General features: G+C 42.2%; 3 protein-coding genes across 8 annotated transcripts; 2 read left to right on the top strand and 1 right to left on the bottom strand.

The window, feature by feature from the left end:
- Nucleotides 1–1,201: 1,201 nt before the first annotated feature.
- ets2 (v-ets avian erythroblastosis virus E26 oncogene homolog 2) lies at nt 1,202–5,154 on the top strand. 6 transcript variants are annotated; one of them, XM_056737317.1, is made up of 10 exons: nt 1,202–1,406; nt 1,704–1,753; nt 2,264–2,363; nt 2,475–2,588; nt 2,668–2,868; nt 2,946–3,014; nt 3,093–3,284; nt 3,354–3,608; nt 3,681–3,799; nt 3,883–5,154. In XM_056737317.1, exons 2-10 carry the CDS (start codon nt 1,715–1,717, stop codon nt 4,096–4,098), a joined length of 1,305 nt encoding a protein of 434 aa, XP_056593295.1. In that variant the 5' UTR covers nt 1,202–1,406; nt 1,704–1,714; the 3' UTR covers nt 4,099–5,154. The 6 variants fall into 6 exon arrangements, with proteins under 6 accessions (XP_056593295.1, XP_056593296.1, XP_056593294.1 ...); XM_056737318.1 differs by having other exon boundaries at nt 1,704–2,123; XM_056737316.1 differs by having other exon boundaries at nt 1,203–1,406; nt 1,704–2,123; nt 2,264–2,384.
- A 4,610-nt stretch (nt 5,155–9,764) lies between these two features.
- psmg1 (proteasome (prosome, macropain) assembly chaperone 1) lies at nt 9,765–11,436 on the bottom strand. Its single transcript, XM_056736940.1, has 7 exons — nt 11,216–11,436; nt 10,908–10,996; nt 10,657–10,814; nt 10,513–10,575; nt 10,233–10,431; nt 9,990–10,120; nt 9,765–9,910 (listed from the first exon to the last, which is right to left on the bottom strand). The coding sequence occupies exons 1-7, from the start codon at nt 11,335–11,337 to the stop codon at nt 9,833–9,835; spliced, it is 840 nt and encodes a 279-aa protein (XP_056592918.1). The 5' UTR covers nt 11,338–11,436; the 3' UTR covers nt 9,765–9,832.
- A 2,942-nt stretch (nt 11,437–14,378) lies between these two features.
- mpzl1l (myelin protein zero-like 1 like) lies at nt 14,379–19,833 on the top strand. The gene is made up of 6 exons (XM_056737453.1): nt 14,379–14,537; nt 16,736–16,908; nt 17,006–17,219; nt 17,297–17,426; nt 17,994–18,099; nt 18,322–19,833. The coding sequence occupies exons 1-6, from the start codon at nt 14,465–14,467 to the stop codon at nt 18,415–18,417; spliced, it is 792 nt and encodes a 263-aa protein (XP_056593431.1). The 5' UTR covers nt 14,379–14,464; the 3' UTR covers nt 18,418–19,833.
- Nucleotides 19,834–20,316: the final 483 nt, after the last annotated feature.

Here is a 20,316-nt window from a genome sequence, read left to right as displayed (position 1 = left end):
GACACAATATCAACACTGTCCGCCACGAGAATCGATTTTTTCGTGATTGTCCTTTAAAATGTTATTGACTATTTAAAACAGTTTAATGCATTGTAACGTAAGAGGTGAAGGCAGCGTGTTGATGCTGGAGCATCTCTCTCTCTCTCTCATTTCAATTCAAATTCAAAATAGCTTTATTGGAATGACAAACGTACATTTTTGCATTGCCAAAGCATAGAAAATATGACAAAAATAATTTACAACTGACTAGTGAAAATAGTATTATACAAACAATATTCTGTAAAAGTAAAAAAGAAAAGAAAAATCTCTGTCTGTTGACGATCACATACGGCTGACCGATTTGTTCAGGACTGTTAGCAGTTTCATATGCCACACACTGGACGGGCTACATGCTTAACTGCGTCTGCGCTCAGCTGAATCTGCGCATGTCGGTCTGCGCAAACTGCTACTGCTTTGCATCGCGCGCGTATCATAGCTACAATCATATTATAAACAAATATCAATTATTGTAAACAATTAATTAACCAGATTCGACGTGATGAACATTTTTTTAATCTTTTTTTCTATTTATTTTCGCTAGCAAATCAAACATTTAATGACAGCTTTAAAACGTGGACCAAGACAGGGTTGGGTCAGACCCATGACTAAAACTCTATTGATATAACAGAGTCTGATCCTGTGCTGATGTTTAATCATTAACTGTGTTTATCTCGGTGAATTGTGTGAGATGGCCAGTGAGCACTCTAGACGTAGTGAAGAAAACTGCCCTGATCTCACTGAATAATAATCACAGAATGTGGGAGGAAACTGCCGCTAAACACTGAGATAAAACGTGTGAAAGTCTCTGTCATACCACACACTGAGTGTTAATGGCCATTACACACACACACACACACACACACACACACACGGAACCTATAGGCCACATTTGCTTGTAAATTGTCTTTTGTTAAAAAGCAACTTTATTCACTTGTGATCTCACCAGTTCGTCAGTTTTATCACCAGACAACACTGACTTTTTACATATATTGTCCACGAATGAATATAGCGCACGTTTATTTTGCAGCGTCGTGTTCGAAGCCAATCTTATTGATTTTGTTGTTGTTATTATATGTCGAATATAATGCATTGCAATGTGAGCGCGCAGATCCATATGGCTCCACCCACCAGCACCATCATCATCACGAACAGGGAGCGCGCGCGGGCTGAAAGCCCATAAACGCTGAATATTGTGTCGAGACGCGCAGAAACGAACGCATCTGATCTCAACATTAACACATTCTGATCACATCTGATCTAAGCTCTGAGAATATTCACGTTTATTAGAATCACATCTGTGGTGGATTAATCGACTGAACCGCAGTCAAATCGGATTTATTTCATCGAGTTTTGTGAGGATTCAACAGGTCGGTTTTATCTCTTCATTTCCTCCACATCTGTTGAGCTGCTTTATTGTGAGACTGTGTCGTGATATTTCTGAAGGATACACTTATATCACGTGAGATTAATGTAGTTAAACGGAAATCAGTCATGAATCAGATTTCACGTTTAAAACTTTATTTCCATTGAATGAACGTGATCAAAGGCGCGCGCTGGTCTTCATGGACGTGTTTACTCTTCAGATCAGTTTGTTTATGTTGCTTGATTGTGTTTATTGGTCATAATGAATCGTTTATGAAACTAAAGTCTTTGTGTGTGTTCAGGTCTGTGTGATATGGAGTCTGTCTTTTCTGGATACAGAAACAAACTGAAGGTAAGCGGGAGTGTGTCACGTGTGTTTAAAGTAATGTACTCGCGAGCAAGTCGTCTGTGAATTATGAAACATTGAAAACTTCACACAAGTAACAACTCAAATAAAAAAATACAGCGTTATGTATGTGTATGGATGTGATGAGGCTGAAGGGTTAGTCCGATGTGTGGATCAGATCAGGGTCGTCTTAAAGCCTTTGCTGTGATTTGATTGGACGAGACGAGGGCTGCTGTAAAATGATTGGAGGTCAGGCGTCGCCCACGCAGTTCATACTGGCACGGAACTGGAAAGCCAAATTTGGTGCTGTCCTCCCATTGGCGGAGGAGCACTCACAGGAAGATAAGAAGCTGTAGTGATGACGTCACTGGCAGTGGTGAGGGCGTGTCCTGTGGGTTTTTCCTGACTGTGCTGGTCTGGACCGAACAAGCATGTCTGTCCTGCTTTACATGATTCACTGTGTGTGTGTGTTGATTTAGTCACCTGACTCTGATGTTTTGTGTTTTATTGGCTCAGCGTCAGGTAGCTTTCGAGATGTTTGAAGACCCCTTGTCTCTGTTCTCGGGGTTTTATCCGCCGGTTGAGGAAGAGTCGCCCGCTCAAGAAGTTCCTTCAGGTCTGGAGTGTTTCTCGCAGGGTAAACGAGAGCGTCGATACAGACCATAATATTCTTGTGATGTTCACATTGACACGAGCTCACGCGTGTGTGTGTGTGTATTTGTTGTAGATGTGTGTTGTGTGCCTCTGCTGACGCCCTGCAGTAAAGCCGTCATGAGTCAAGCTCTGAAGGCCAGTTTCAGTGGATTCTCTAAAGTTCAGCGTCTATGTGGCATCTCAGACAGTGAGTTTTCGTCTCAACATGACACACACACACACACACACACACACACACACTTGAATAAAACATGGCTGTCCCTCAGACCCACGCAGATGGATGAAAGAGCAGGTGTTGCAGTGGCTGTACTGGGCGTCGGGTGAGTTCAGCTTGACCAACATCAACTTCTTTAAGTTTGACATGAGCGGCAGTGAGCTGTGTGATCTGGGTAAGGAGGGATTCCTGGATCTGGCTCCGGACTTTGTGGGTGACATTCTGTGGGAGCACATTGAGCAGATGTTGAGAGGTACTGGAGCGTTCTGTCACCGGCTTGAAGCGCATGTGTCACGTGTGAGGTCACTGATGCCTTTTGATTCTCTGCAGCTTATCAAGACAAAGAAGAGGCCAGAGTGTCGAGTCGGCCATCTGAGTCCAGCTGGAGCAGCAGGAACCGTAAGTGTTCGGACACGTGACTGTTGATGTCTGTGGCAGGTTTTGACGCTTCATTTTTTGACGATCTTTTGTGTGTAGACATCAGACTGGAGGAGCGTTCTCTGACGGTTCCTGACAACTGCATCAGTCTGCTCCGAGAGCTCTTCGAGAGCGCTGATGAAGGTTCTGAGCCCGAGATGTCCGCGTATCCCAAACCTCAGCTGAGCACGGTCAGCGTGAGCTACATCAGTCACGAGGCCTCCGGAGCGGCTCCGCGTCTCAACACACCCGGTACGTTCACTGACTTGACTCGCTCACGCTTCGCTGAGATCACACCTCTATAAACCACATTCTCTGCAGGGTCGTCACGGGACCAGACGTCTCAGGAGAGCGCGGAGGGTTCCGAGAGCGTCCTGAGGTCCTGGGGGAGCCACTCCTCCCTCGCTGACACCCAGCGCGTCCCGTCCTATGACAGCTTTGAGGAGGAGCTGGGGGTGACCCCGCTGTCGTTGGGCAAACAGGGACTGTCCTTCAAAGACTACGTTCAAGAGCGGAACGAACCGCTGGAGCAGGGAAAAGCAGTGATACCGGCCGCTGTGCTCGCAGGATTCACAGGTGTGTTTCATTCTGAACTGAAGAACGCTTTCAATCCATGACTGTAAATAACGTGTGTGTGTGTGCGTGTAGGAAGTGGCCCCATTCAGCTGTGGCAGTTTCTTCTGGAGCTGTTGACCGACTCCACCTGTCAGAACATCATCAGCTGGACCGGCGACGGCTGGGAATTCAAACTCACCGACCCCGATGAGGTGAGACACAGTCATGGCGTGATTTATATTGATTTGCAGACCTGTTGTCGAGGTTCTAACGCTTAATCTGGTGTGTGCATCAGGTGGCGCGCCGCTGGGGGAAGAGGAAGAACAAACCCAAGATGAACTATGAGAAGTTGAGTCGGGGACTTCGATACTACTACGATAAGAACATCATCCACAAGACGTCAGGGAAACGTTACGTGTACCGCTTCGTCTGCGACCTGCAGAATCTCTTGGGTTACACGGTGGAGGAGCTGCACGGCATGCTGGGAGTTCAGCCCGACACGGAGGACTGAAGGAGAGAGAGCGGCCCTCTCGTGTGCTGATCGGACCTCGCTGAAGGTCTCTGTTTGTGATGTTTTATCACGTGTGGAGCGAGTGTTTGCCGCTGCCAGCGATCCAACAGAAAACTGGATTCACAGACACTGAATGTGATGATTTCTGTTATCATGTTGATTATTGACTCGTATTTCACAGAGAGAAGATGATTTATTTCTGATATATTAACTCGGTCTACTGAAGATTCTTTACACACACACACACACGTGCGCGGGTTTTAAACATCTGAGACATCGACTACTGAAAGTCTTTCATATACTGTCAGCATGTACAGAGACGCTGTGACACTTCTGTTGATATTTGTGTTGTAAACATGAGTTGATATTATTTCATGAATCTTTGGAATTGCTCAGGCCAAAGTGAGATCTCTTTATCATCTCGCAGGAGATGTTATGTGTCTCGTGGGGCAGTTGAAGCTTCTTACATAAACTTATTAACACGCATCATGAGATCTGCTGCAATATCGCAGTGAATATTTATATATTTTTCTCTCTTCTGCAAATGAATGTTTAATGCTCTTATATTACAGGGGACCGTTTGACTGTAAACCAGTGGACTTTATATCAGTCGTTCTCAAGAAATCAGGAGCAGGAACACTTTTGATAAATTTTTGCTTAATCTCAGAGCATCTTTTGAGGAAAGGCTGGTTTCATATTTGACTGGATAAAGATCATCTCAATTATTGATCCGTGAGAACTGGACACACTGAAGTCACGGCCGTGTCACTATCAACTAAATGTATGAACTCTTGTTTCTAAGAAATGTCTTGAATCTTTGACAGTCGGTGAGGTTCAGCTTTGATGATCTCATGCTTGTGCAGACGTGTTGAATATCTGAGCGAGTGTTTGTGTGGTGACTCAGACGGGTTATGGCCTACGGGCAGATTGTGTTTGACTCATGAGAAACACTCCTGTGCAGACAAGCATCTTTATACTGTTAACACACACATGTAGACTTACAATGAACAGTGTGTGTTATTGTGAAAACTAATAAACTCATTTTGTGAGAACAGATGAACTTGTATGACCTGTGATTGGTGTGTTCTGAATCCACATCTCCTTTTCTGCAAGAAACTCACTTGAGTGACTCAGATCTGCACATGCGCGGACACATACACACAGAGTTTATATAGCAGCTGAGTCAACAGACCTGATAAAGACAGAAGTGATACCGTCAATATATTCCCACTGTCTTCACTGAAATATACCACATCATCATCATTGTGCGTGTGTGTGTTAGATTCAGCACAAAATCATGTGAAATACAGAAAATAACGTTAAACACAAATAACATTAACATTTCTTCAAACATTAAAGGGGTCATATGCCGCAAACACGTGTTTTCTGTGTCTTTGGTGTTTTATAAGTTGCCCATGAATGTATTAATGTATTAGAAATGTCAAATTGCAAATATTAAAGAGTCATTCTATCTCAAAGTAAAAATGCCTCGAGTAACCACACCCCCACACATCTACTTCAGTTGGTGGTCTGCATTTATTTATTTATTAGATGTTATTTATTAGAATGATCTTGCACATGGTGTTTATCTTATAAACACCATGCACTGTGCCGTGTTTTACCCTCTCTGTGTTTATTTCTTATTTGCTCCTGTAAAGCTGCTTTGGAATAGTGCACATTGTGAAGAGCGCTATATAAATAAACTTGAACTGAATTGGTAAATTGATTTGACTAAGACCACCCAAATGTATACTCAAGTAAGGTGGTGTACCTGTCAGTACAATTGAAGAGGAACCTGATGTTCCAAATATGGTCAGAGACGTTACATTTCCCTCACACGCTTGCAGTATTCCACCAATCACTACACACTGGTGAACTGGCCAATCAGAGCACACCTCGCTTTTTAGAACGATGAGCTTTGTCAAAAATCTGCGAGTTTCAGAGAGATACAAACATGCACTTAATAACCTTAAATCGTGTTAACATGTTGTATTACATCTAAGAAAAACATAATATTTTGTTTTAGCCGTGTCATACCACCCCTTTGAACATGAATCAAATATGACGCACTTTATTGTTTTGACACAATATAATAAATCTCTTATCACAGAATCATAAAACTGTCTGTAAGTCTCTCTTGTAGTGATTGTGTTGGGCATTTCCCCCATAATGTAATAAAGAGCCGTTGTTAAATCACACTGATGTCACGCTGCCGTGGCAACCAGCTGAAGCGGCTCCTTGGTAACCTTTATTCCTTTATACATCAACCCTGACCGGGACAACACAACAGACACACAAACATCATCAACACAGAAGATTTTGTTAAAGTTTGTCAAAGCTGTTCATGTGACATCATCAGTGTTCTTGATAGCAGAAGAAAAACAAACATGATCAAACCTCTCTCAGGTATCTCAAGCCTCTGGCTCTAGACACACACGTGATCACAAATAAAGAGCAAATGATTGACAGCGCAAGACTGTTTGTGTTTCATAGGAAATGGATTGCACAAGTGTCATTTACTGTAAGAGAGAGTTTACAGACTAAGGGAGGAGCCAAGATATCTCTACAACACACCCTTACACAATATGACTCTACTTTATACTTACGTGAAGTTCATGTGTTTTTTCATATATACGTACTTTAAGAACATTTAAGTGTAACAGTAGTGAAACTGGTTTTATTGTGACTTTTGGTACTTGTAGCACATCGTTTAGTTGATGAAAGTACAATATGAAGTGTTCCCTCAACACCGTAACTACTGATTAAATAGTTTTTATCCTGCGAGCCAGTTTTCTTGAAAAGTGATCTTTACATCATAATTATAGTTGACTATGTTTACATTATTTTCTTTGTTCCTATTTAATGAGTGTTCTTGAAGTAAATGTCTATGTGCATAAGGTTGGTGTTTTATTTACTCTCAACTATAAAATTGCATATAAACCTGAACCTATAAATTTATGAGACAGAATGGATTGGTATATTTATTTTTCATTCATTTATTTTTCATTCATTTATTTATTTATTTATTTAGAAATTAGATGTTATTTATTAGAATGAACTTACTCGTTGTATAAATACCATGCACTGTGCTGTGCTGTGTTTTAACTTTTCTGTTTTTCCTGTTTGCCCCTGTAAAGCTGCTTTGAAACAATACACATTGTGAAAAGCGCTATATAAATAAACTTGAATTGAATTGAATTTTTTTGTGACTGATGAGCAGGTGTTTTACACAGTGTTACAGTGATTATTATAAATAATAAGAGAGACAAAAGAGAGGCAGAACTAGACTGACCGTCCAATGGCCAGGCATTTTAAGCCCTCACCTCCAGGCCAAATTTATTACAAACTAAGCAAAAAGGTAAAGGAAAAATAAAGGCCGGCCCAACATTTTTTCCATCTAGAGGTTGCGTCTTAAAACGCTTTATTAGTATTTTATCAAAGCAGCTGTAGCCAAAAAAAATAACACATGTTAGCCAAACATAGGATAAATAAAGATATAACCTTAAAAAAGTAGTAGTATAGCATACACTTGAAAGCTTGTCGCAACATCTCGCGAGACCTGAGCAAAAAGTATCATGATTCATATCCAGAACATGATGCATGATGGGATACGCTCCGAAGCAAGGTAGTGTGGGTTTAGTGTTTACTGCCCTTTAGCATTTTTTAAGCGCGCGCTCTCAAGTGGCCAAGACCGCGAGTGGGGGTATTTGGACGCAGCCTCTGACCCAGTCCCAAATGGCGCACTTCATGTGGACTTGCGGTCTCGTGGACTGAAATTGCGCGTGCTCTCCAAGTCTACGAGTCCGTAAAGTGTCCCAGTTGTCTTTTTAGCGATCAGAAGTCTGCTCTCGAGCGCCTCCTTTGTGGCCTCGATGCGGTCTTTGGCGAAGCTCGCATAGATACGGACTCCACTGAAGTCCACTACCCAGGAATCCTTGCGAACGCACAATCACAGAACCGATGGGAGGAGTGTCGTGGATGTCAGACATTTACGTACACATGACGGCTACATTCTTAAATGTATGTTTTGATAACATTCAAAATTAATTTATGAATTAGTTACTTATTCACATTATTGCTTATTTATTTTCTATTAACCCAGCTATTCAAGAATAAAAACATTTCATACAGTGCATTTTCTTACTTATTTCAATTCAAGTTTATTTATATAGTGTTTTCACAATGTGTATTGTTTCAAAGCAGCTTTACAGGAGCAAACAGGAAAAACAGAAAAGTTAAAACACAGCACAGTTCTGTGTTTCAGTGCTGTACATACTTAAAGGAACAGTTTGTAGAAATCGCCGCCAGAGGGCGCAAGATCAAAACAACAACAATGGAGTAGCTTGATGACGCGATGTTGAAGCGCGGAATGATGGGATATGTAGTCTTCAAATCCACCACTGATGGCAAGGCTGATACATCAATCAGACGGGAACGAGAAATCATGTTAGCGGAAGAGGTAAAGTAATAAAGTTTTATACATTTTTCGTTTGATTAAATCATTTTATCTCATTATAATGCATTAGACCCGAGTAATGTAAGGTTTAAAACTAAATTGTTAGTCATAGATGTTACAGTATTTGTCCAATTCGATGGTGTGATAACGCTGCGCTAGTCTACTCTACTCTGCTCTACTCTGTGTTCCGTGTTTGATTCAGCGAGTTAGCTCCACTTATTCTGTGGATTCATTTTCTGATTTTTAGAGCAAAACAACAGATAAGGTGTCAATTCTTCTGGTTGATTTTTCTCACAGGAATGAAAGGTCAGGTCAAGCACAATGGATTGTGGGATACACAGTGTATCATTCATTGTGTTTTGTGTGTATATAAAACACAGAAGTGATGTTCAGCAGCTCTTTTGTAACCTTCCTCTGACGCGCACAGCAGCGCAACAGAAACATGCGACTTCCCCTTCACCAGAGATCTGCATGTCCTGCACTCACATGTACAGATTTGACACACATCACACACATCACTTAAACACACACACACACACACACACACAAACAGATCTGCAGAGAGAACAGCGGGTGTCAGGCATGCTTTGAATGATGGGAAAATAAACGCTGGTTTTCCCCTACTGAGTGCTCTTTCTAGTGTCCAAACGTTTCATGAACTTTGAAACATTTTCTGTGTTAATCTCTTTTAAAAACCGACTGAAAGTGTTATGACACGAAACATCACTTATCAATCAGACAGAATATCAAACAGACTTCATAGTTAGGGTTTAGACAAACTTCTGAAAAGCAGTTCAAGCTTGACTTGTGTCTTTCTCTTTCAAGCGAGTGTGTGTCTTCATCTGAAGCATCAGGCCTGTGGGAGGTGATCTGAGATCTCTAACACAGACACTGTGAGATTCTCACTCGTCGTCATTGTGAAATCTCTCACTGAATGTTCAGTGTTTCATTGATCACAGACAGATGAGATGAGAACCCAAACCCTCCATCTGTCTGTGCAGCATTTCAACATTGAATTTAAACAGAAGCAGGAGGAAAATACTTGAACTGAACCAAACTGAACTGTCAATATATAAACCCACAACCTCTTAAAACTATAACCAGTAAGATCAGCTCCATCACACCTCTGGATCTGTGACGTCTGCTGTTTGGCTCCATCATGTGTCCAAACATAATAACACATGCAGAAGAAAAACTCACCACTCAAACATAAAACAAGTCATGTTTAATATGTTTCTAAAGCACAAGAACTACAAAAATACAGTTCTGTTTTAACATCTATGTGTATAAGTTACTCTGAACCTCACTGGCTCGTGTGAACTTCTGCAGAATGTCTGAAGTCGGACACAGATTCATCTGAAATAAACAGAGTGACACGTTTGAGTCGAGAGTAGAAACATGTTCAATGAAACAGAGACATCAGCGACACACTCACCTTCACTGCTGCGCTCAGACCTGTGAGAGCTGCTTTATACGTTTCCATAGTGACCGAGTCTGGATGAGTGACATCACTGTAACACTGATACACAACAGCTGGAATCTGATGAACCTGACAGTGGCTGAGCACTGACCACACACACACACACACACACACACACACACACACACACACACACTGATTATTTTCTCATGCGTTTGACGCTGCAGTGATGTCATGTGATGTGATGTGATGTGATACCTGCTGCAGACAGTCCTGTGATGATGTTGGGCTGCTCCAGCAGAGGACACGCGACAGCACCTGTGTACGTGGCCGTCTTCAGAGCACGCAGGAAGGGTGTGCTGTTCCCACTCAGGTAGTCTGATGCTTTATATTCGGCCAGGACACAGTCAGAGAGCACAGTAACTGTCAGAGCTCTCTTCTGTACACAGCCCAACACCTGCACATCACATATCATCATTACACACACAAGAACATCTCTCTCTCTATATATATCTCTGAAGTGTTATTGATGTCTGACCTCCTCAGCCCACTGGAACAGCTGATCTTCAGCAACATAACACGTGCACACACACATCATGACCTGAGACAACACATAATACAGCTTCTGTTAATCAGGTTGTGTTACACGTGTGTGGAGCGTAAGGTGTGGTGTGCTGCTCACAGACGGGTTGTGCTCCTGCTGGTAGAGAACACAGGCCGGTTGTCCAGGGGCTGGAGCTGTGTCAGTCCTGCTGGAGCTGTGACTGCGTTCATTCCAGAGAGACACCCAACCCACTGCTGACCAACCTCCACAACTCAACACATAGGCTGACGTGAACCCTAACACACACACACACACACACATATTAATATCTACAGTGTGTGTGTGTGTGTGTGTGTGTGTGTGTGCGCGTGTGAAGATTTCAGTCTCACCGGTGGCGTTTAAACCCACAGCTATGATCAGATGAGAACACGACACCGATCTCTTGTCAGTCTGAGACATCCACTGCACACGAACTGACCTGACATAACGTTACACAAAACAAACACAACAACACCCATTATAAACAAAACAAGACGCATTAAAAACACAATAACATGGAGTCAGACACACGTGCAGTCATGGTGAAACCGAAAGTAAATCTCTCTCTACTATTATAACATGAAAAAGACCGTTTAAATGACAGCTGACTGTAACTTATCACACGTAATAAATGATGAAGATGTTCGTCATCTTTCACCTCTTCTCTTCTATTTCACGTCGGATTTCTTCATCTTCTTCGTTTTGCGTCAAATCATCGTCATCATCTTCTTCAACAGCTCTCGAGTAAACCGATACAATTTCACCGAAAAATGTCGCCATATCAAAGCATTTATAAGTGAATTAATAAAGAAAATGAAACCCGCACCGTAATGACTGATGAAGTTTTAGCAAAACCGCCACCGGAAATAACTAGTGTATCTTTACGACAAAAGACTTTTATTTTGTTTTAGTATCTCCACCGTTTTCATTGATAAGAGTCGCTGTTTTATCTATGGATTTTATGACGAGCAAAGTGCTGCTGCTGATGATGATTATTATTATTATGATGATGACAGTATGTTTGAACAGAAATGGTCATCCAGAAAGCAAGAAAGAGATTGTGCAGGTGATTATCAAAAAATTGCATTTTCAAAATGTTAAAATATCAAAAATATATGATTTATTTTACATTATGACACTTAAAATTTTAAAATGGCTCTACACGATCTTTTTAAAACTGTTCTATTTTCTACTTTAGATCGGTACACTAGCACTGCTGATGTCAGTGTGTTTAGAGTCTGATCTGAGATCAGAGGGGTTAGATCGGTACACTAGCGCTGCTGATGTCAGTGTGTGTAGAGTCTGATATGAGATCAGAGGGGTTAGATCGGTACACTAGCACTGCTGATGTCAGTGTGTTTAGAGTCTGATCTGAGATCATAGGGGTTAGATCGGTACACTAGCGCTGCTGATGTCAGTGTGTGTAGAGTCTGATCTGAGATCAGAGGGGTTAGATCGGTACACTAGCGCTGCTGATGTCAGTGTGTGTAGAGTCTGATCTGAGATCAGAGGGGTTAGATCGGTACACTAGCGCTGCTGATGTCAGTGTGTTTAGAGTCTGATCTGAGATCAGAGGGGTTAGATCGGTACACTAGCGCTGCTGATGTCAGTGTGTTTAGAGTCTGATCTGAGATCAGAGGGGTTAGATCGGTACACTAGCGCTGCTGATGTCAGTGTGTTTAGAGTCTGATCTGAGATCATAGGGGTTAGATCGGTACACTAGCACTGCTGATGTCAGTGTGTTTAGAGTCTGATCTGAGATCAGAGGGGTTAGATCGGTACACTAGCGCTGCTGATGTCAGTGTGTGTAGAGTCTGATCTGAGATCAGCGGGGTTAGATCGGTACACTAGCACTGCTGATGTCAGTGTGTTTAGAGTCTGATCTGAGATCATAGGGGTTAGATCGGTACACTAGCGCTGCTGATGTCAGTGTGTGTAGAGTCTGATCTGAGATCAGCGGGGTTAGATCGGTACACTAGCGCTACTGATGTCTGTGTGTGTAGAGTCTGATCTGAGATCAGCGGGGTTAGATCGGTACACTAGCACTGCTGATGTCAGTGTGTTTAGAGTCTGATCTGAGATCAGCGGGGTTAGATCGGTACATTAGCGCTGCTGATGTCAGTGTGTTTAGAGTCTGATCTGAGATCAGCGGGGTTAGATCGGTACACCAGCGCTGCTGATGTCTGTGTTTGTGTGTAGAGTCTGATCTGAGATCAGAGGGGTTAGATCGGTACACTAGCGCTGCTGATGTCTGTGTGTGTGTAGAGTCTGATCTGAGATCAGAGGGGTTAGATCGGTACACCAGCGCTGCTGATGTCTGTGTTTGTGTGTAGAGTCTGATCTGAGATCAGCGGGGTTAGATCGGTACACTAGCGCTGCTGATGTCTGTGTGTTTAGAGTCTGATCTGAGATCAGCGGGGTTAGATCGGTACACCAGCGCTGCTGATGTCTGTGTTTGTGTGTAGAGTCTGATCTGAGATCAGAGGGGTTAGATCGGTACACCAGCGCTGCTGATGTCAGTGTGTGTAGAGTCTGATCTGAGATCAGAGGGGTTAGATCGGTACACTAGCGCTGCTGATGTCTGTGTGTGTGTAGAGTCTGATCTGAGATCAGCGGGGTTAGATCGGTACACTAGCGCTGCTGATGTCTGTGTGTGTAGAGTCTGATCTGAGATCAGAGGGGTTAGATCGGTACACTAGCACTGCTGATGTCAGTGTGTTTAGAGTCTGATCTGAGATCAGAGGGGTTAGATCGGTACACTAGCGCTGCTGATGTCAGTGTGTTTAGAGTCTGATCTGAGATCAGAGGGGTTAGATCGGTACACTAGCGCTGCTGATGTCAGTGTGTTTAGAGTCTGATCTGAGATCAGAGGGGTTAGATCGGTACACTAGCACTGCTGATGTCAGTGTGTTTAGAGTCTGATCTGAGATCAGAGGGGTTAGATCGGTACACTAGCACTGCTGATGTCAGTGTGTTTAGAGTCTGATCTGAGATCAGAGGGGTTAGATCGGTACACTAGCACTGCTGATGTCAGTGTGTTTAGAGTCTGATCTGAGATCAGAGGGGTTAGATCGGTACACTAGCGCTGCTGATGTCAGTGTGTTTAGAGTCTGATCTGAGATCAGAGGGGTTAGATCGGTACACTAGCGCTGCTGATGTCAGTGTGTTTAGAGTCTGATCTGAGATCAGAGGGGTTAGATCGGTACACTAGCACTGCTGATGTCAGTGTGTTTAGAGTCTGATCTGAGATCAGAGGGGTTAGATCGGTACACTAGCGCTGCTGATGTCAGTGTGTTTAGAGTCTGATCTGAGATCAGAGGGGTTAGATCGGTACACTAGCGCTGCTGATGTCAGTGTGTTTAGAGTCTGATCTGAGATCAGAGGGGTTAGATCGGTACACTAGCACTGCTGATGTCAGTGTGTTTAGAGTCTGATCTGAGATCAGAGGGGTTAGATCGGTACACTAGCGCTGCTGATGTCAGTGTGTTTAGAGTCTGATCTGAGATCAGAGGGGTTAGATCGGTACACTAGCGCTGCTGATGTCAGTGTGTTTAGAGTCTGATCTGAGATCAGAGGGGTTAGATCGGTACACTAGTGCTGCTGATGTCTGTGTGTGTAGAGTCTGATCTGAGATCAGCGGGGTTAGATCGGTACACTAGCGCTGCTGATGTCTGTGTGTGTAGAGTCTGATCTGAGATCAGAGGGGTTAGATCGGTACATTAGCGCTGCTGATGTCAGTGTGTTTAGAGTCTGATCTGAGATCAGAGGGGTTAGATCGGTACACTAGCGCTGCTGATGTCAGTGTGTTTAGAGTCTGATCTGAGATCAGTGATTCACTCTCTCAGTCAGACGCTGTAAACAAACGCTGAAGCTTCGACACTCGCTCGATATTTATGAAATCTAAAGAATGGACATAAAGCTTCGGATTATTACACACAGTCGTGTTTTATTGTGTGTTTTTCTCACGTTTATTGTCGCCGGTAAGTTTCAGTTTTGTGCTTTTATGTTTTTCTCAGATCTTTGAGCGTTAGCTCATATTTATGCTAACCCGCTAAATTCAGTTAACGTTATCAATCCTCCTGTGATGTCGTTTTTATTTAAAACACGTGTTCTGGGCTTAGATATACACATGTGATGACGTGTGTTAGTTATTTATTGGACCAAAGTACGTCATATAAATAAACAGGTGCACGTTTGAATATGTTTGTCCTCTGAAGAGGGTTAGCTTGTATTGTTCTGTTAGCATGTTAGCTCACGTCAGATCTGCTCAACCCATCAATGATTCACTTTGAGTTTATTATACTAACACGTGAATTAAAGACATATGCGATGTTGCGTTACTTTGTCAGCATCATAATTATTAAACATTAAGTTGAATGTATTTGGGCCAGAACAAACATTACGATGAGAATATTATTATTTGTACCATGTCTACTTTAAAGTGTGATGTTAATGTGTATTTACACATGAATGTGGTCATCTTCGTATATGTACTGTGTTAAGATCATGTTTGTGAATGCTCAGGGTCGGTTGTTCAAAAAGATGAATCTGGATCAGAATGTTGTGTTGTCCATGATCATATAATCCATTTGTCTTTTGTGCCAGTTTTTCAAAGCAAAACTGGATTGGATCACCCTGATCCAGACATTTTCAGATGACCAAATCTGGATTTCAGCTCTATGGAAGCCCTAAAGGGTTGATTTTTGACTGGTTCATCACTAATGTTCACAAACGGTGATAAAAAAACATTTTAAATTTGGATTAAAATCGTTCTTTACTGTCGGCTACTGAAAAGCATAAAAGGAAGCCTAATGTATATTTACTATTTTTACTTTAACAGCCAAACTTATCAAGAGGTAAGTAGATTGTCTGTGTGTATATTGCATAATATAAATGTTGTAGTTTTTTAGTTTTATATAGTGGTGGGCATATATTTTTTTTTTAATCTAGATTAATCTAGATTAAAATGGCTCATTTGAATTCTGCCGAAGGCATTCAGAATATGTGTGCTACCCAAATAATGACTAAAAGTAAGTCTTTGAGAACGGGTGTCTCAAGCCTGGTGGCGCATTAGACCAGGGGCTCATCTCCTGTTTCCAAAATGCATCACAAACTGCTTGAGAAAGCTGTTCTACTATGATAATTGGTGATGAAAATAAATTATGTTCAACAAGATGAACTTGTGTTAACTTCCGCATTAGCTAAGGGATGATTTGCGTTTAGGTGGTACTTGAGACTGGAAGAGCTCCTATAGTACATTTACATTTAGTCATTTAGCAGACGCTTTTATCCAAAGCGACTTACAAAGAGTGAGGGAGCAACAAGCGATATGTCATACAGGAGCCATAATACATTAGATCTCAATACAAATTTACTGGTTTCAACTAAAGCTAGACCACTACCTGTTGAGAGAAAGTGTTTTTTTTAACCAATTCTGCATTGCACAAGGTGCAAACAACCTTAGTCTTGTCGATGTTTCTATTGGGAAGCTTCTTAAAAATTAATATTCCCTGAAGCAAACCCGGCGGCTTCATAGCTGCATCCATGTTAGCACGTCACGTTTGATACGGTAATTTCACAGTAACGTTATGTTGTGTTCAGACCAAACGCGAATGGCGCGTCAAGCGCGAGTGATTTATATGTTAAGTCAATGCAAAGACGCGATAGACCTACTTGCGGCGCGAATCGCGCAAGTTAAAAAATCTCGTTCTCACCCGGTACAGTGCAATTCAGCTAGATATACATCCGTGCTAAAATATCAAGGTGAAAGTCATCATAGCTTGTGTAGTATAGACCCAGCTCACAACCCAACTTTGAGAATAGATTAACAGCGGCATTTTTTTAACGCCGTTAACGCCCCACCACTAGTTTTATTACATTTTCTCTTCCTGAAGTCCAGTCTTCTGCTAGAATAATCCTGTTTTTTGATCAAACTCTCCTGATTTTCCTAAAAAGTTTTGAACAACGCAATCTGAAGGTTTGATCCAGATGATAACCCATATTGGACTTTGTGATCTAATCAAATTCTCGACCCATTTTGTGCTTTTAAATAACCTATTTTTAAGATTTGCTCCAAACCGACATCCGAAATCCAATCTGATTACTTTTGAACAACCGGCGCCGGATGATCAGTGTGATGTGTGTGAGAGTTTCATATGAACGTGTTTGTATGTTTCAGGCGTGTTTCCGGTGGCTGTAGCGATAGATGTTTATACTCCGGCTGAAGTGTTTGTAGAGAATGGAACCACAGCGACGCTGACGTGTAGTTTTAAATCTAAGGAGGTGATCAGTAGTTTAGCATCAGTCACATGGTCTTTCCTTCCAGAAGGCGACGCTGGAAACCCTACTCATGTAAGATCTGGTGTGCTCTATACATGAAGTGATGAAGTGTGTCACAGTGATGTCATCGGCAGCACACCGTCTCTTCATTGGCTTGTGTTCTCTACAGTTCATCTATTACGGCGATGGAAGAGTGTTCCCCATCTCTTTGCCGCAGTTCATTTCTCGTGTGGAGTGGGCCGGAGACTTGAACAAGAAGGACGCTTCCATCCGCGTGACTCGGGTGCAGTTCAAAGACAACGGGACATACGTGTGTGACGTGAAGAATCCTCCGGACATCACCGGACAGCCGTCCATCATTAAAGTCCGAGTAGTCATGAAAGGTGATTGTGTGCGCGTGTGACGTCACCGTGGTTACGTGTGGTGATGTGGATGTGACCGTGGTGTTTTTGTCCCGCAGAGTCTCTTCCACAGAGCAGCACGGCCGTGATCGTGGGCGGCGTGATCGGAGCTGTGATCGGCATCATCATCATCTCTGTGGTCATGTATCTGATCATCAGACGACAGGTGCCCAGACCAGATTACGAAGGGTACGTGGGTTCATGACATTCATTCGGCTGGAAATGACGGGATTAACACTGACGGTTGTGTGTTTGTGTGTGTGGCATGATGACTAAACCCAGAACACAACAAACTAACACACAGAAGGGTGGAGTGAGTCTTAGCTCATATTCTCATGAAAACATCTGTTTGTGTGTGTTGTGACATAAAATTCATGTACAATTGGAGACCTTTGTGAGATTCGTCTGGTGGTTTATAACACGTGAGTGAGTTGTGCGATACATCTAACGGATAACTGATCTATGGAACAACTACACAAGTGCCATGCGTGTTTGTGTCTGCTGTTGTGTGTCTCATAACACAGTTTATGCTCCGTCCACTTTCTGTCAATCAAAACTACTGCATGCTGTGTGCGTCTTGTGTGTGCGTTTAACCTGATGTGTGTGTGTGTGTGTGTGTGTGTGTGTGGATCAGCCATTTTCATTGATCACGTGGCATTTGTATCATGTTGCTTTTATCATCTCTCCCTCTCATCTCGTGTGTGTGTGTGCTGCTCATTGTGCTCGCATCATCCCGGCTGAATTGCGTGTGTGTAGCTGCACCTCAGTAGAGAGTGTGAGCTCACAGAACACGCGTGTGGGGAAGAAGGTGGAGTCAAGCTCAGACAACTCCTCTTGCTCCAGCCCCTCTGCCCCCCTACAGGTACGACACACTTGTGTGTGTGTTTGAGTGCAGTGAGCGAGTGTGTGTGTGTTTGCGTGAAGCGTGTATGTGTTGTGTTGTATTGTTGTGTTCTCAATGTGTGTCTCTGTGACATTCACTTCATATCAGCAGATATTTTCATGTTGTTACTGTGCTGTCCTGATTCTCTCTCTCACTCTCTGTCTCTCTCTGTCTCTCCCTCTCTCTCATTGGCTGATTTAGGGCCCGGTGATCTACGCTCAGCTCGATCACTCCGGCAGTAGGAGTTCCTTCCACAAGATGGAGCCGGTGGTCTACGCAGACATCCGGAAGAACTAGAGCAGCGGTTATTGCATGTGCATCTTTACATTCATTCACATTCTAAACGAATCTAAGAGAACAGGTGTCAATGACAGACGTACGGTCAGAGGCTCGAGCAGATGGGTTAGTACTGGACAGATGATTTCACATGTTGTAGGTTTTCTAACCGCACAAGCTCTGGCTCCTTCTGCTGTTATTGGATGTGTGTATGTGTATTATTGTCATTGCTAGTGTAATATCACTCATATTAATACCTCTGATGATGTCATTCAGGGGCCGGTTGTATTAAAAGCTTAAACTAGTCTTACAAGTTAGTAATGCAATTGTTGTCTTCAAGACTGGTCATAACTTCTTTAAGACAGGTACATAAAAGGGTAGATTAGTGTAATTAAAATTCCAAAAGTAAGACTTCATTTTATAAGCTGTTTATGCAACCGGCCCCAGATCATCAGAACTAATCATCTTGTACATAAAGACCAAATGTTCACCCCACATTCTCATTCCAGTGACGTTTACTGCAACAGCGCTTCTTTATTACAGTCAAATTATACTGTAAGCATTTTTGTTTTTTATTGAAAGAGATTTTAGTGTTTAGTTCAGTAATGAGAATTTGGGAGTGACATTTTCTCATGACGGTAATGTCCTGGCTTTATATGTCTACATATACTTTAAATGACACAGACAGAATGATGTCTGGCGTGCTTCAGTCTGCTGTGTTTGCTTGTAAACAGATCAATAGCACTATGTACAGTAACACTGACATCTATGCCAAAAACACTCCAGTCGCTGTTGGCTTCAGAATGATTCAAGTAAAGTAAAGTTAGCGTGCATGTGTCGACGGTTAGACTAACAGCTAGTGATCATGAAACTAATGTCTCTGTAGTGTTGATGTAGAAACATATTCAGTGTCAGGGTGCTAGTAAACAAGTTCTTCTTCAGGGCTGATGGGGACTTTTTGTTTTCCTGCTCTATACACTCCATTCTATCTTTTACTACATTCCAGTTCATGTCTTCAATTTTTCTTACGTCTTACTTTTATTTTCTTTAATTTAAACGTTCCGACACTTTCTGAAAAAGACCAAACGGAGCGATGGTTCTTTCACACGTATGATGCTGGACTCTTGAGTTTGTGTTGTTTTTCTTAGATGATGATTTTTTTATTGATGGACAAGCGAGATGATGATGAAGAACTGCAGTTACTGCAACATTCCAATAATGCGACTTTTTCTCTTTTGTACTGTGGTTGCGAATACTGCACTGTTAGATTTTGTTGTGCCAACTGTTTGTTAACTGAAACATTGTGCCTTCAACATTCATGAACGAACTCACACACCTGATCTTGTATTTTTGGTTTATTGGCCTTTTGTATATGAATCCAGCTGTATCTGTCTAATTTTATACATACATATATATATAAATATCACATTGACTGAACCCGTTTCATTTGTCTGTCTGCTTTGTGTGTTATTGTGTTGTTCATGAGTTTTTACTGAAAAAGCAGAAAATTATGTTTTTGTATCACTGAGGAATGTAGTCACTGGATTAATCTGAAACCATCTGATTCTGAAGAGTTTTCAAAGAATGTTGTTTGTCCTGAGTGGCACGCGAGCGCTCTTGAGATTAGTCAGATATAACATTAACTGGAACGCAGAACAGACACCAGAATTGTTTGAAGCTTTCAGTATCTAGATTGATGAAGAGATGAAACTGCAGTGATGTGTATGTGCTAACAGTATGTCTGCGGTTGCTTTGATGATGTCAGTCTCTTGTCTATCCACAGGAAAGCAAGCTGTACCCAGAATCCCCCACTTTGACTTCCCTTTAGGATGTTCAGCTCATCACTATGGCATTTATTACATGATATTTTAAGTCACAAAGAAACACAAAAGTAGCAAAACACATGAACGCAACTAGGTT

This window comes from Triplophysa dalaica, chromosome 22 (assembly GCF_015846415.1).
Source record: "Triplophysa dalaica isolate WHDGS20190420 chromosome 22, ASM1584641v1, whole genome shotgun sequence".
NCBI lineage: Eukaryota > Metazoa > Chordata > Actinopteri > Cypriniformes > Nemacheilidae > Triplophysa > Triplophysa dalaica.
This window is presented reverse-complemented; position numbering and strand designations above follow the sequence as displayed.